The sequence below is a fragment of the Bicyclus anynana genome, chromosome 9, assembly GCF_947172395.1.
Source record: "Bicyclus anynana chromosome 9, ilBicAnyn1.1, whole genome shotgun sequence".
NCBI classification, from domain to species: domain Eukaryota; kingdom Metazoa; phylum Arthropoda; class Insecta; order Lepidoptera; family Nymphalidae; genus Bicyclus; species Bicyclus anynana.
Genome location: NC_069091.1, coordinates 6,246,660 through 6,259,131, shown reverse-complemented (window position 1 = coordinate 6,259,131; position 12,472 = coordinate 6,246,660). Strand labels below are relative to the sequence as shown.

The following is a 12,472-nucleotide window of genomic DNA, read 5'->3' as shown; positions in this document are numbered from 1 at the left end:
GTAGTGCAGCAGTAAAATATTTTTAGCCGTCTGAAAAGAGTCCTAATTGAACATCCTAAAACTTCTTTAGCATCAGGTGATAATACGGTGCGTGCCATAAATAGCTGGGTCATTGCCTTACTCATAAACTGGGTACCCTTGGACTATAAAGTCGGTAAACTATTGACGTCATATAGAAAATACCACCTGTAATGCAGTCCTTCCATGCAATTGTGGAGGTCCTGGTATCTTGAACTTCAAGAACCTATAATCGTGAGGAGTTCACTCTTAGAGATCATTTTCTCATGATAAATGTGGCCATGTATAAGAATGTTATTGCAGTAGACCTTACTCCACCATCTCTTAGCAGAGAGAACTGGGTGAAACCAATTTTAGCGTTTTCTGTTCTATGCTACCAGTAGAACTCGTATCTAGGTCTATATCCAGGAAGACATAAAGATAGGTAGGTAAATCAACATCATTAACGAGCCATTTATTCGGCTCACTGTTGAGCACGAGTCACCTCTCAGAATGAGTGGTGTACTATTGCGCATCGAAGGCTGGAGTCATATCCACTGGGCTATTATGACCTCAGGCAGGTAAGTACAAAGTCTATTTTTATAAATAGCTAGCAAAAGTTGTAAATGCTACAATGTATCTATTGGGAACTGCCCCGTTGGTTCTGAGGTTAGAATGTTATGGCATCTGATCACGAGTGCCGGGTTCGAGTCCTGGGTCGGTCGTATACGACCGAACCGATTCCATAGGGAATACTGAGTTTTTCTATCTTTTATGAAATACTGGCTGATGCCGCGCGGTTTCACCCGCGTGGTTCCCGTTCCCGTACGAATATGGAGATAATAAATAGCCTATAGCCTTTCTCGATAAATGGGCTATCTAACACTGAAAGAATTTTTCAAATCGGACCAGTAATTCCTGAGATTAGCGCGTTCAATCGAACAAACAACTCTTCAGCTTTATAATATTAGGAGTTGAGATGTTTGTGATTCGTCTCGTCTGCTCCAACATTATGATTAACATCTAACGGTGTTCATAAAAGAATTTAACATAATCACCCTAACCAACAGCTGAAGACGAAAGTCTTCGAACAGTGCGTTTTGCCAGTGATGACCTACGGATCCGAGACTTCGTCGGCTTATTATAAGGCTCAAAGTCACTCAGCGGGCAATGGAGCGAGCTTGAAGTTTCTCTGCGTGATCGAATCAGAAATGGGGAGATCCGCAGACGAACCAACTCTGTCACTGACATAGCTCAGCGAGTCGCCAAGCTGAAGTGGCAATGGGCAGGCCTCATAGACCGAAGAGCCGATGGACGTTAAGGTCCCAAGGGGCTGGGAGGGCGACCCCCACCGGAAAGCGCAGTGTTGGTCGACCCCCTTACTAGGTGGACCGAGGTTATCAAGCGGGTTGCAGGGAGCCGTTGGATGCTGGCAGCTCGAGACCGTTGTACTTGGAGGTCCATGCACCGGGGTCATCATCATCATATTGATGATGATGATGACCCTAACCAGCATTGAAGCGGCGACCCTGTACTATTTTATGATAGGCTGATAACGATTACTACAATGGGATGACTGCATTAGAATCTGAAGTACCTGCACACTATCTATTCAATGTCGAGTGTACTCAGTCTGTCTCCACCCTTACCCGTTTGATAGCAATGCTTTCAGCGTTATGTCGATTTACGAGTACACCACATATTGCAAGAACGCGAAACGCTATACTCGTGCGATACGGAGCGAATATTCCCTACACGATGGTGAAAGTTGATATTAAATATACCAAGGTAAGGATATTTTATTTCATTGAAAACATGACTTAGTATTATATGTATCATCATCATCATCATCATACTAGCCGAGGGACGTCCACTGCAAGACATAGGCCTTTTGAAGGGACTTCCAAACATCACGATACTGAGCCGCCTGCATCCAGCGAATATCTGCGACTCGCTTGATGTCGTCAGTCCACCTGGTGGGGGTTCGGCCAACACTGCGCTTACTAGTGCGGGGTCGCCATTCCAGCACTTTGGGACCCCAACGTCCATCGGCTCTTCAAACTATGTGCCCGCCCATTGCCACTTCAGCTTCGCAACTCGTTGAGCTATGTCGGTGACTTTGGTTCTTCTGCGGATCTCCTCATTTCTGATTCTAACTCTTTAAATGACAATTGCTACTTAGCTGTTATATTTCCTTGTATTTTTATTTCATATCCTACTCTAGTGAATTTTTTCACGTATCCATAATCAACCGTTTAGCCGGTAGTGGGTGAGGACACTTGACTCTAGCAAAAATTAGTTCTTAAAAGCTTAATATTTTACAAACGAATCCCTAAATCGAAAAATATTGGCAAAAGACCCCTCATATCTTTCAAAGACCTATCCAACGATACCCACTCCATGAAATAAACGAGTAAAAAAAAATTCATCCCCATTTTGGGGAGACATACCCTAAAAAAATATTTTCAAGATTTTATTGTACAACTTTGTTCACATTTTTAATATGCCAAATTACAGCTTTCTAGTAGTGATTGTCTCTGCGCTATACCGCGTACAGACGGACGGACAGAAACATGTCGAAACTATATGGGTTCCTTGTGGACTACGGAACCCTAAAAATTAACAATCCAACAATACATAACAATTGCGATGGTTAGCACAAACGACCCTTTGAACCAGTACTGAATGACAAGAATCGATCAAATGACGCGTTGTTTGCTGACCGCTAGTCATACTGACCTTACCATAAATTCTAGGTAATGCATAATGCAAAAGTAGGTATTTCGATGCCTCAATATAAATATGTACAATATTTATGTATTCGTTTTTACGTTCCCTGAACACACAACTCGACATTGTACCATTCTAACTTTTGTTGTTAATTAAATTAAATTAAGACAATTAGTCGCCTTTGTTCCCCTGAGTATCGACGCGCCAGTGACATGTCTATAGTATAAAATCTTTGGAGTTTTGAGATAGACTGTGGACTTTTGTATAGTTGTTAGGTACATTATGTTTGTACCTATTTACCTTCACAGTAGATAACTATGAATTGCATAATATATTTTCATACAGTTTATCATAATAAACACTCTAGACTAGATTATATCTTTAAATAGCAAGTAACTACGATAGAAAACACTAACATCATGCAAACATAGTAATTAATGGTTTCTTCCTTTATCTGCTTAGACCTAACACGAGTAGGTATTTCAAGTGACTAATTGAAGCAACCGACAACATTCTTGAAATATCTATCTAAATAGGTATCTCACGTAACTAAGTTTCTTAAGAAGCTGCTACCAAAACGGTAGGTAGGCATCGTATTTTAAGTACCGTAATAGTAGTTAGTAACTTAATGGTTCGGAGAGAAACGAGAGAAAGATAAGAGAAAAAGAAACGCGAGAAATGATAGCTGATCGGTCAGCACGAATTAATACTAGATTATTCTCCGTGGTGACCGAGGAATTGGGGTAGGTTATTTTAGTCCTTGCGAGTCACACATGCCTTGCCTGACAGCAAAAGTCCGTCAGGATTAAAAAAAAAGAAGGTAGTAGTAACTTGTGTCATATTTGCGGCTAAAGTATAAGTTTGTTGCTGATAGCTTGGGGTAGGGGAGGGAAGGAAAGAAACGAGTGCATATAAGTCAAAGCGTAGCTTGACTGGGTAGGCTAGTTATGTTATATTTGTGGTACTTCTTTATATACTAATCATATGTATAAATAATCATAGGTATAACAAAATTCAATGTGCAGTTCGTTTGTCTCGCTAAAACTCGAGAACGGCTGGGCCTATTCAACTGATTTTGGTTTTGAAATGTTTGTCGTAATCCAGGGAAGGTTTGAACGGTGAGAAAATATGAAAAACAGGTAGGGGTATGGTAAGGATTAGTACCCAAGACATTCCAGAGCTAGGAAATGAAAAATGATACTGTTCTTTTTATAATTTCCTAAAAATAAAATATTTTCGATTTTCCAGTTGTTCATCAACAATGAGTGGGTGGACTCTGTTAGCAAGAAGACATTTCCAACTATCAACCCTCAAGATGAAAGCGTCATCACTAAAGTCGCTGAAGGAGATAAGGTATTAAAAATTATGTGTGTACACTTTAGCTTGACGGTTGAATCAAGAGTCGGATGAAGAAGGCAATGATTGGCGAGGCCTTGAAAAGGTTCCCATTGTTAGGAAGATTCCTCACTGGAGCCCTGGCCACCGACTGTTTGTCATGAAATGAAAATCATCGTGAGGAAACCTGCATACCAGAGAATTTTCTTATTCTCTGCGTGTGTGAAGTCTGCCAATCCGCATTGGGCCAGCGTGATGGACTATTGGCCTAACCCCTCTCATTTTGAGAGGAGAGAGAGGTTGATAACGATGAATGAAGATGGTGTTACTCAGTCACGGCTGAACGGATCTGGATCTAGACACAGAGATAGTTAGATAGATCGGTCTATAAGTAGGAATACTTTACTGTTAATCCCGATTCCCTATAGAATCGAAGCAGCGCAGAGGAAACCGCAGGATACAATTAGTTTAGAACAAAGAGTACAAGTACCTAATTTGCATTGGCAGCATCAAGAAAGAAGATATTTATTTCATTGCAGTATGGTGTACGTGCTTAGAATGATTTGAATAGAACAGCTTGAATTCCAGTTAAAATTATACTATTCTGCTTGATTTGTTGTGTACTACTATAATATACGAGTAGGCATATATATTTTTTTTTATTTATATGGCACCTTATGGCTGATACTAAGTATTAACGATCTTGAAAAATCATATCCATTTTTATATCGTTGACCTCGAGTTTCGCTATTTTACGGGTTTGTTTAATATCTTGTAAGTTAATTTACTTATTCAAAACAAACGATAACTCTATTGAAAAATTGTAACCTATTTTCTAGTTAAGTAAGTGTAGTAATAAGTTGCAACAGAGTTGCCTTTTAAATACATTTTCAATTGCTATTAAGTATTTAATTCACAGAAATATACAACTTACCTACTAACAGTAACTTTTTTCTTCAAAAACTAAAGTTATTTATTTTAAAACATTGTTCAGATACTAGTCTACAATATGTTTTAAGCATTTCGGGATTCAGATTTTGCAATCTCCTTAACACAGTCGTAATATTGTGCGATGAATGCAGAACATCATTTTCAGTAATTTTCAATGGTTTTTACCTCATGGATACTAACACAATTTTGAATTGAAATATTTGATTATCACTCATTCAGGTGGATATCGACAAAGCTGTAGAAGCCGCAGTGAAAGCCTTTCACCGTTATTCAGAATGGCGTCTATTAGATGCATCGCAGAGAGGCTTACTTCTCCTCAAATTGGCAGACCTCATGGAACGAGACGCCAAGTACCTCGGGGAGTTGGAAACTTTGGACAACGGCAAACCAGTTGCTCAGGCCATCGGTGAAGCACAATGGTCGGCCACAATTATCAGATATTATGCTGGAAAAGCTGATAAAATCTTGGGAAATACCATCCCAGCTGGTAGGTTCTACTTCAAGATTATATCTCTGTTTTAATTATTTTCCATGTGAACTCTTAACCAAAAGTGATAATTTAATATACTGGATGCTCGTGAGCATTTCCTATAACTGTAGTGTTATATTCTTTATGGAAAATTAATTAAAAATGTCTAAGGAACATGTGCCCTAAAATGAATATTTTCGGAGTAAAAAATTTTTTTTTTAAATAGATCTTAAATTGTGTCTCTTATATCGTATCCTAATATAAATATCATGAAGTAGCTTACTAGTGAAGTGCGGAGCGCCAGTTGCAATAACTCGTCTATATCGTCAGTCTTACCACTAAGATTACGTATTTTAAAATGCAAGGATAAAGGCGTGTGTTACATGGATAGTCGAATTTATTTGAAGTCGGACCTTGAAGTTATGGAAAATACTCCCAAGCATCCTGTATAGAATCAAAAGAACACTTTTAGATTAACCTTTAATGGAATTAAATTGCTAACGACCAACCAATATTCTATACGATTTGTTTCTTTCTATTAATATTATTATCACAATATGATTGCAGATGGTGAGGTGCTCACAATGACTCTGAAAGAACCGGTAGGCGTTTGCGGCCAGATCTTGCCGTGGAACTATCCAATTCCCATGTTCGTATGGAAAATCGCCCCTGCTTTAGCTGCTGGTATGTTCTCCATACAAATGACCATCAGTTTTATAACTATAACTTGGAAACTTCGTTCGTAAAATTCTCAATTTTCCGCGCGAGGCGGGGGGCGTATAGCGATAAATGAAAAACCCACGACTGATGCACGTCACTTCCCCGCACGCACGATTTTACAACCGCGCAGTCTTTACCCCTGTCGCCCACATATCATGGGAGTGTTAGCAACAAACTTGCTAGACTATAAGGTAGCAGACGCGGACGCCCTTCTTGTTCTTACATATGTACATACTTTTATCTAAAGTTCCCCCTCCTACCTATTACTTCCATTTATTATAAAAATTGCCAAAAAAATATTTTTAACGAGTTACAACAGGTCTACTTTCTCAATTTTAAGTTGCTTGATTCAGTAGTTTCGTCTGTGCATTAATTAGTCAATCAGTTCTGCTTGTATAAAGAAAGACTGTGATACTTTTGACCTTCGATCTTCGTATATTCGTTATCTCAATATATCGTAAACAAAAATTGAAAATCTACAGGTTGCACGTTAGTCATCAAGCCAGCAGAACAAACGCCACTAACTGCTCTTGCAATGGCAGCTCTAATCAAAGAGGCAGGATTCCCAGCAGGAGTTGTCAACGTAGTACCCGGTTATGGTCCTACTGCTGGTGCCGCCCTTACAAGTCACCCAAAAGTAGATAAAATTGCCTTCACTGGATCTACTGAGGTTGGTAACATTGTACCTAACATCTTCAAGGATTGGTACATTGGTATATTTTTACCTCTTAAAACCTTATCTCTTATTGGTGGACCTTTTTGTAAGGCATCAAACATAATATATATATTAGCATGTAAAGCCGTTTGTCCTGGTTATTACGGAAACCCCTTTTTGTACTCAGATTTGGAACCCTAATTAGGTAATGTTGTTGATATTACTATTCCACATGATAAATGATGATTAAACATGATGGTCAAAGCTGAAAAGGAAAAAGTATCAAAATACTGCCATCATCAATATCACTATAGACTGATGATAACTTTGTTAATAATATACTTAAACTGTCTAATGATGCATATCAAGCGTATAATATAATTTGTTATTGTATCAGGTTGGACGTATCATCATGAAAGGTGCCTCAGATGTTAATCTTAAGCGCGTTACTCTCGAGCTCGGAGGAAAAAGTCCTTTGGTCGTTTTCAATGACGCAGATGGTACGTGTATTGTACGCTAATTTATGCGGTTGCACTTTAAAAGCGTTTAGCTTTAACAATACAATTTATCTTACGTGGGAGATAGTATTATTAAATATGTATTTACTAAAAAATCCACGAGAAAATGTAAGGATCATAACATCCAGGTACCTGAATGTTATGAACCTGGATATCTGAGTGCCAAAAAGTTATGGTAACTCATTCCTTATTGGCACTGCGGAGAAGATTAATGGGATGCTAGGTTCCATTTTCACCCATCATCATCATCATTATCAACCCATATTCAGCTCACTGCTGAGCTTGAATCTCCTCTCAGAATGAGAGGGGTTAGGCCAATAGTCCACCACGCTGGCCCAATGCGGATTGGTAGACTTCACACACGCAGAGAATTAAGAAAATTCTCAGGTATGCAGGTTTCCTTACGATGTTTTTCCTTCACCGTTTGAGACACGTGATATTTAATTTCATAAATTCACACAACTGAAAAGTTGGAGGTGCCCCGGACCGGATTCGAACCACACCCTCCAAAATTGAGGCAGAGGTCACATCCACTGGGCTATTACGGTTAGAATTGATTACTATCAAGTTAATTTTTAGTGAGTAGCTTCATCTCGATGAGACGCTCAACTTTTTTATCTACGAAAATTCTTGATTCTGGTAGCTAACAGGGTTACTAGGTAATAAAAACTTCTGAGCGTAGGAACGAGATAACGTACCACGCAATTTGTAGGACAATGTAACTGTTAACTTGTACAACTTTTAATTCAGCTTATATAAAAATAACAGTTGGTTAGTAACAATTTTTGATGACGTTATTGATACAAGTTGGGAGGAGGGGAGTTGTTCATACTATATGGAAAACATATATAAAAAGTCCATTACGAGTATGACTCAGTTAAAGATCTTCGCTAATATAAAACAATACCGTTTCAGTTGATAAAGCTGCTGATATCGCTCATCGAGCTTGCTTTGCCAACGCCGGCCAGTGTTGTGCTGCTGGCACGAGGACTTTCGTTCAATCTGGCATCTACGACAAATTCGTTGCCAAGGCTGCTGAAATTGCCAAAAAGAGGACTGTTGGCAATCCCTGGGAAAAAGTGGACCAGGGACCTCAGGTGCCAAACCTATTTTAACAAAAAAATATTTGTAAAAATCATTTTTGTTAAAAAACATTAATTTAGTAAATGATAGACTTTCATAAAAAGTTTTAACCCCTTTTCAACTCCATAGAGGTGATAATTACAAAATTCTTGAAACAAACGTCTATGTACCATATCAAAAATATAACTTGGATAAGGCCCATTTGTATTATTGCTGTAATTTAATGTTGACTTTCGACAAAGTGTTCAAACTGGTTTCCGAATCCCTTGAATCCCGTGTCTGAAACACATGTTTAGAAGAATTCTTGTTTTGTAAATATTACCATAAGAATAATAATCTTCCCTTTCTTGTATAACGTGTTTTAGATTGACGCTGACATGTTTAACAAGGTATTGGGTTACATCAATGCTGGGAAGAAGGAGGGTGCCAAATGTATCGTCGGTGGAGCCAGAATGGGCACCAAAGGATTCTTCATACAACCAACAGTATTCGCTGATGTCAAAGACAACATGAAAATTGCAAGAGAAGAGGTAAAAATAAATTAGGCTTTGATTTTAGTGCCAACAAGTATAGATGGGCGCACCTATCTATACTTGTTGCCACTACAAAAGATAGAGGGTCAGCAAAGCAGAAACATATATAGGGTGTTCGGGAGTACTCGTATTTCCCATAACTTCAAGGTGTTGATAAATCCACTTAAAGAGCCGCACTGCATAACTAATTTTTTTTAACTAAAAACAACTTTTTGTGTTTTCATACCAAGTAATTCAAATAATTTTGACTATTAACACACGCCTTTACTAGCATTCTAAAATACGTAAAACTTGGCTACGTCATAACTATAAGAAAGGAGTATAAGAGACACATTTTAAGATCTATTTACAAAAGAAATATTATTTACTTCGAAAATATTAATTTAGAACACATGTCCCTTGAATATTTATAATTATTTTTTGGTAAAGAACCCAGCCCCCGAGTTCCCCCAGAGTTATGGGAAATACTCCCCAGCACCCTGTGCAAAAATTATTCATCTGCTGCTGCTGCTAAGTGGTTGCTAAGCCACGATTTTTAAATAAGTGTCGATGTGTAATAGCTTGTGAATCGGATCTTCGATCATTATTTCAATTTTAAAACTTTCCTTTTATAGATCTTTGGACCCGTACAAAGCATCCTCAAATTTGAGACGTTCGATGAAGTAATCGACCGCGCTAACGACTCCAACTACGGGTTAGCAGCGGGGGTTATAACTAATGACGTCACGACAGCTTTGGCTTTCATGAGACATATCCGCGCCGGCTCCGTTTGGTAATTGATGTTTCATAATTAACATATTATGACTTAGCTTCTAGTAAGAATTACTCAGACTTATATACATTCTTAGATCGATTCTGGAGGATCTAATTTTACTGCAAACATGCGTAACCTTAAGATGCAATTTGGTAACCTGGATCTTGGAATTTTTAGTTTGCTCGACGCGCACTCACCGTAAAACTAAATTTTGCTGCTTAGCTTAACAAGTAACAAGTATTATTCTCTGACAATGACAACCCATATACGGCTCATTGTTGAGCACGAGTCTCCTCTCAGAATAAGAGGGGTTAAGCCTTAGTCCACCGCGCTGGCCCAAAGCGGATTGGCAGAGTTCACACACGAAGATAATTAAGAAAATTCTCAGGTATGCAGGTTTCCTCACGATGTTTTTCCTTCACCGTTTGAGACACGTGATATTTACCTAATTCCTAAAATGCACGTAACTGTAAAGTTGAAGGTGCATGCCCCAGACTGGATTCGAACCAACGCCCTCCGAATCGAAGGGACAGGTCATATCCACTAGGCTGCCACGAATTATAAGTAACTATTGCTATTTATAATTTGCAGGGTGAACACTTATGAGGTTGTAACAGCACAGACCCCATTCGGTGGATTCAGAGAGTCTGGCATCGGTCGTGAAATGTAAGTATTTACCTGTGGACTACTCCGTCTACCTACTATGCATTTTAAACGACGTGGAATAGGGTGAATAGTCCGATCTCAGCCCATCACAATAGGACCGAACCACAGGGCTATATTCTTTTATTTCCGTAATTCAAAAGGAAAACACGGGTTCAATTTAAACGTATACTCAGGTCTACGGTCCCATGAAGTAGTGAAAAAGTCAAACTTCTAGGGTCGATCAACACTGCGCTTTTTTGTACGGGGTCGCCATTTCAACTCCTACGGAATGTCCATCTGCCTTATTTGCCATAATATCTTTTAAATATGACCAACATTCCTTTTTACCAGCAACTAGTGTAGTAAAGAATATGTTTTGACGGCCTCCGTGGCGCAGTGGTATGTGTGGTGGATTTACAAAACGGAGATCCTGGGTTCGATCCCCGGCTGGGCAGATTGAGGTTTTCTTAATTGGTCCAGGTCTGGCTGGTGGGCGTGGATTTTCATCCTCCTCCTAACAAGTTAGTCCGCTTCCATCTTAGACTGCATCATCACTTACCATCAGGTGACAATGTTGTCAAGGTTTACTAAAGAATAAAAAAAAATATGACTAACATTCCTTTTTACAACTAGCAACTAGTGTAGTAAAGATTGTGTTAGGCACGACATTTATATGATTTACACGATATTTCAACGACGAGGCCAAAACTCATGACCATTCTGTATTTCGCCCGGCCCACTTAACTGTATACTTATATTGTGTCCCAAAATTAATGCAAGATTTGAATTTAGCAGAAAACTTTATTTAGAGATATTTACCTTTTAAGCCTCCGGAAGTAGCATCGATAGTCGTAGCATCGTAGGCATCGATTGGATGCAAAAACCCTAAAATAGGCTGGCGATGCATAAGAGGCCTACGTCCAGCTGTGGGCCATAAAGGCTGATGATGATTTGAGAAAACATAGGTATTTTGAAATCAGAGAGAACTTCAATTTATATAAAAATATAGCCTCAATAACTCAACGGTTAGAGTGGTCGGACTCATCCGAAGGGTGGTGGTTCGATTACCCGCCCGTTGGTCTATTGTCGTACCCACTCCTAATAGTCTTTTCCGACTAGTTGGAGGGGAATGGGAAGATCATATTTAAAAAGATAGATAGATTTTTTTTAAACTGTATTGCTGTTTCCCTATTGATTTTCAGGGGAGAAGATGGAATTCTACAGTATTTGGAGAACAAGACAGTCTCGTTGAGCCTACCCAAGAAGCCTCGATTGTAATTTTTTTTTACTTCAGTTTTTATATGGTACTTTTAAGTTCAAACTTTTAATTAATATCGATTGTTTACATGTAGGTACGTACTACCATTATCCATCATAATTATTATGATTAAATGTCCATGTCACCGTTAGATTATAAAAAAAATATCCTGATTGACAATTTAACGGTTTCACTTCCGAAAAATAACACGTTAAATTTTAATCAGGATTTTCAGTTCACAATATGACGGCAGATTATAATATCACGAGTGAGATTATAAACTAACGTACCTACCTATATTACTATTTAACCGTAACATCTATATTCGTTATAGCTACTTATACAACGTAATATGTGTGTGTTTTATATATTATTTCTAGTTGTATTATTCTGAATAAATATATTTTAATGGGATATTTTTACATGGAATGACTTTTACTTATGCCTCAATCTAAACTAATAATGTAAATAAGTAACCTTACTGGTGGGAGGCTTCGGCCGTGGCTAGTTACCACCCTACCGGCAAAGACGTACCGCCAAGTGAATTAGCGTTCTGGTACGTTGTCGTGTACAAACCGAAAAGGGTGTGGATTTTCATCCTACTCCTAACAAGATAACCCGCTTCCATCTCAGATTTCATCATCACTTACCATCAGGTGAGATTGTAGTCAAGGGCTAACTTGTACAGGATAAAAAATACCTGAAAAGAAACCTATTTACTAATAGGGTCCAAAACTACTGGACTTTCATTTTTTCGGGAAAGAAAACTGCGTTTTCTTTGTGCTAATAAAGACTAACAATGAAAAGCAAGCGCGTATGTAAGT

The 12,472-nt window shown here is 38.6% G+C and overlaps 2 protein-coding genes across 2 annotated transcripts in view; one reads left to right on the top strand and one right to left on the bottom strand.

The window, feature by feature from the left end:
* LOC112044546 (phospholipase A1-like) overlaps positions 1 to 12,472 on the bottom strand; it is a 62,950-nt gene that overhangs the window by 21,925 nt on the left and 28,553 nt on the right. The window lies entirely within an intron of this gene.
* LOC112044500 (aldehyde dehydrogenase 1A1) lies at positions 1,644 to 12,057 on the top strand. The gene is made up of 11 exons (XM_024080380.2): positions 1,644 to 1,785; positions 3,976 to 4,080; positions 5,233 to 5,500; positions 6,050 to 6,166; positions 6,685 to 6,872; positions 7,255 to 7,357; positions 8,291 to 8,472; positions 8,824 to 8,988; positions 9,606 to 9,763; positions 10,337 to 10,411; positions 11,593 to 12,057. The coding sequence occupies exons 1-11, from the start codon at positions 1,660 to 1,662 to the stop codon at positions 11,666 to 11,668; spliced, it is 1,563 nt and encodes a 520-aa protein (XP_023936148.2). The 5' UTR covers positions 1,644 to 1,659; the 3' UTR covers positions 11,669 to 12,057.

What these genes read in the sequence shown, in the direction of transcription:
- LOC112044500 (XM_024080380.2), top strand. Translation starts at nt 1,660, where the DNA reads ATGCTTTCAGCGTTATGTCGATTTACGAGTACACCACATATTGCAAGA. An exon ending in GGGAAATACCATCCCAGCTG is followed by an intron (nt 5,501 to 6,049) that starts GTAGGTTCTACT and finishes ATATGATTGCAG; the next exon opens with ATGGTGAGGTGCTCACAATG. An exon ending in ATCCGCGCCGGCTCCGTTTG is followed by an intron (nt 9,764 to 10,336) that starts GTAATTGATGTT and finishes TATAATTTGCAG; the next exon opens with GGTGAACACTTATGAGGTTG.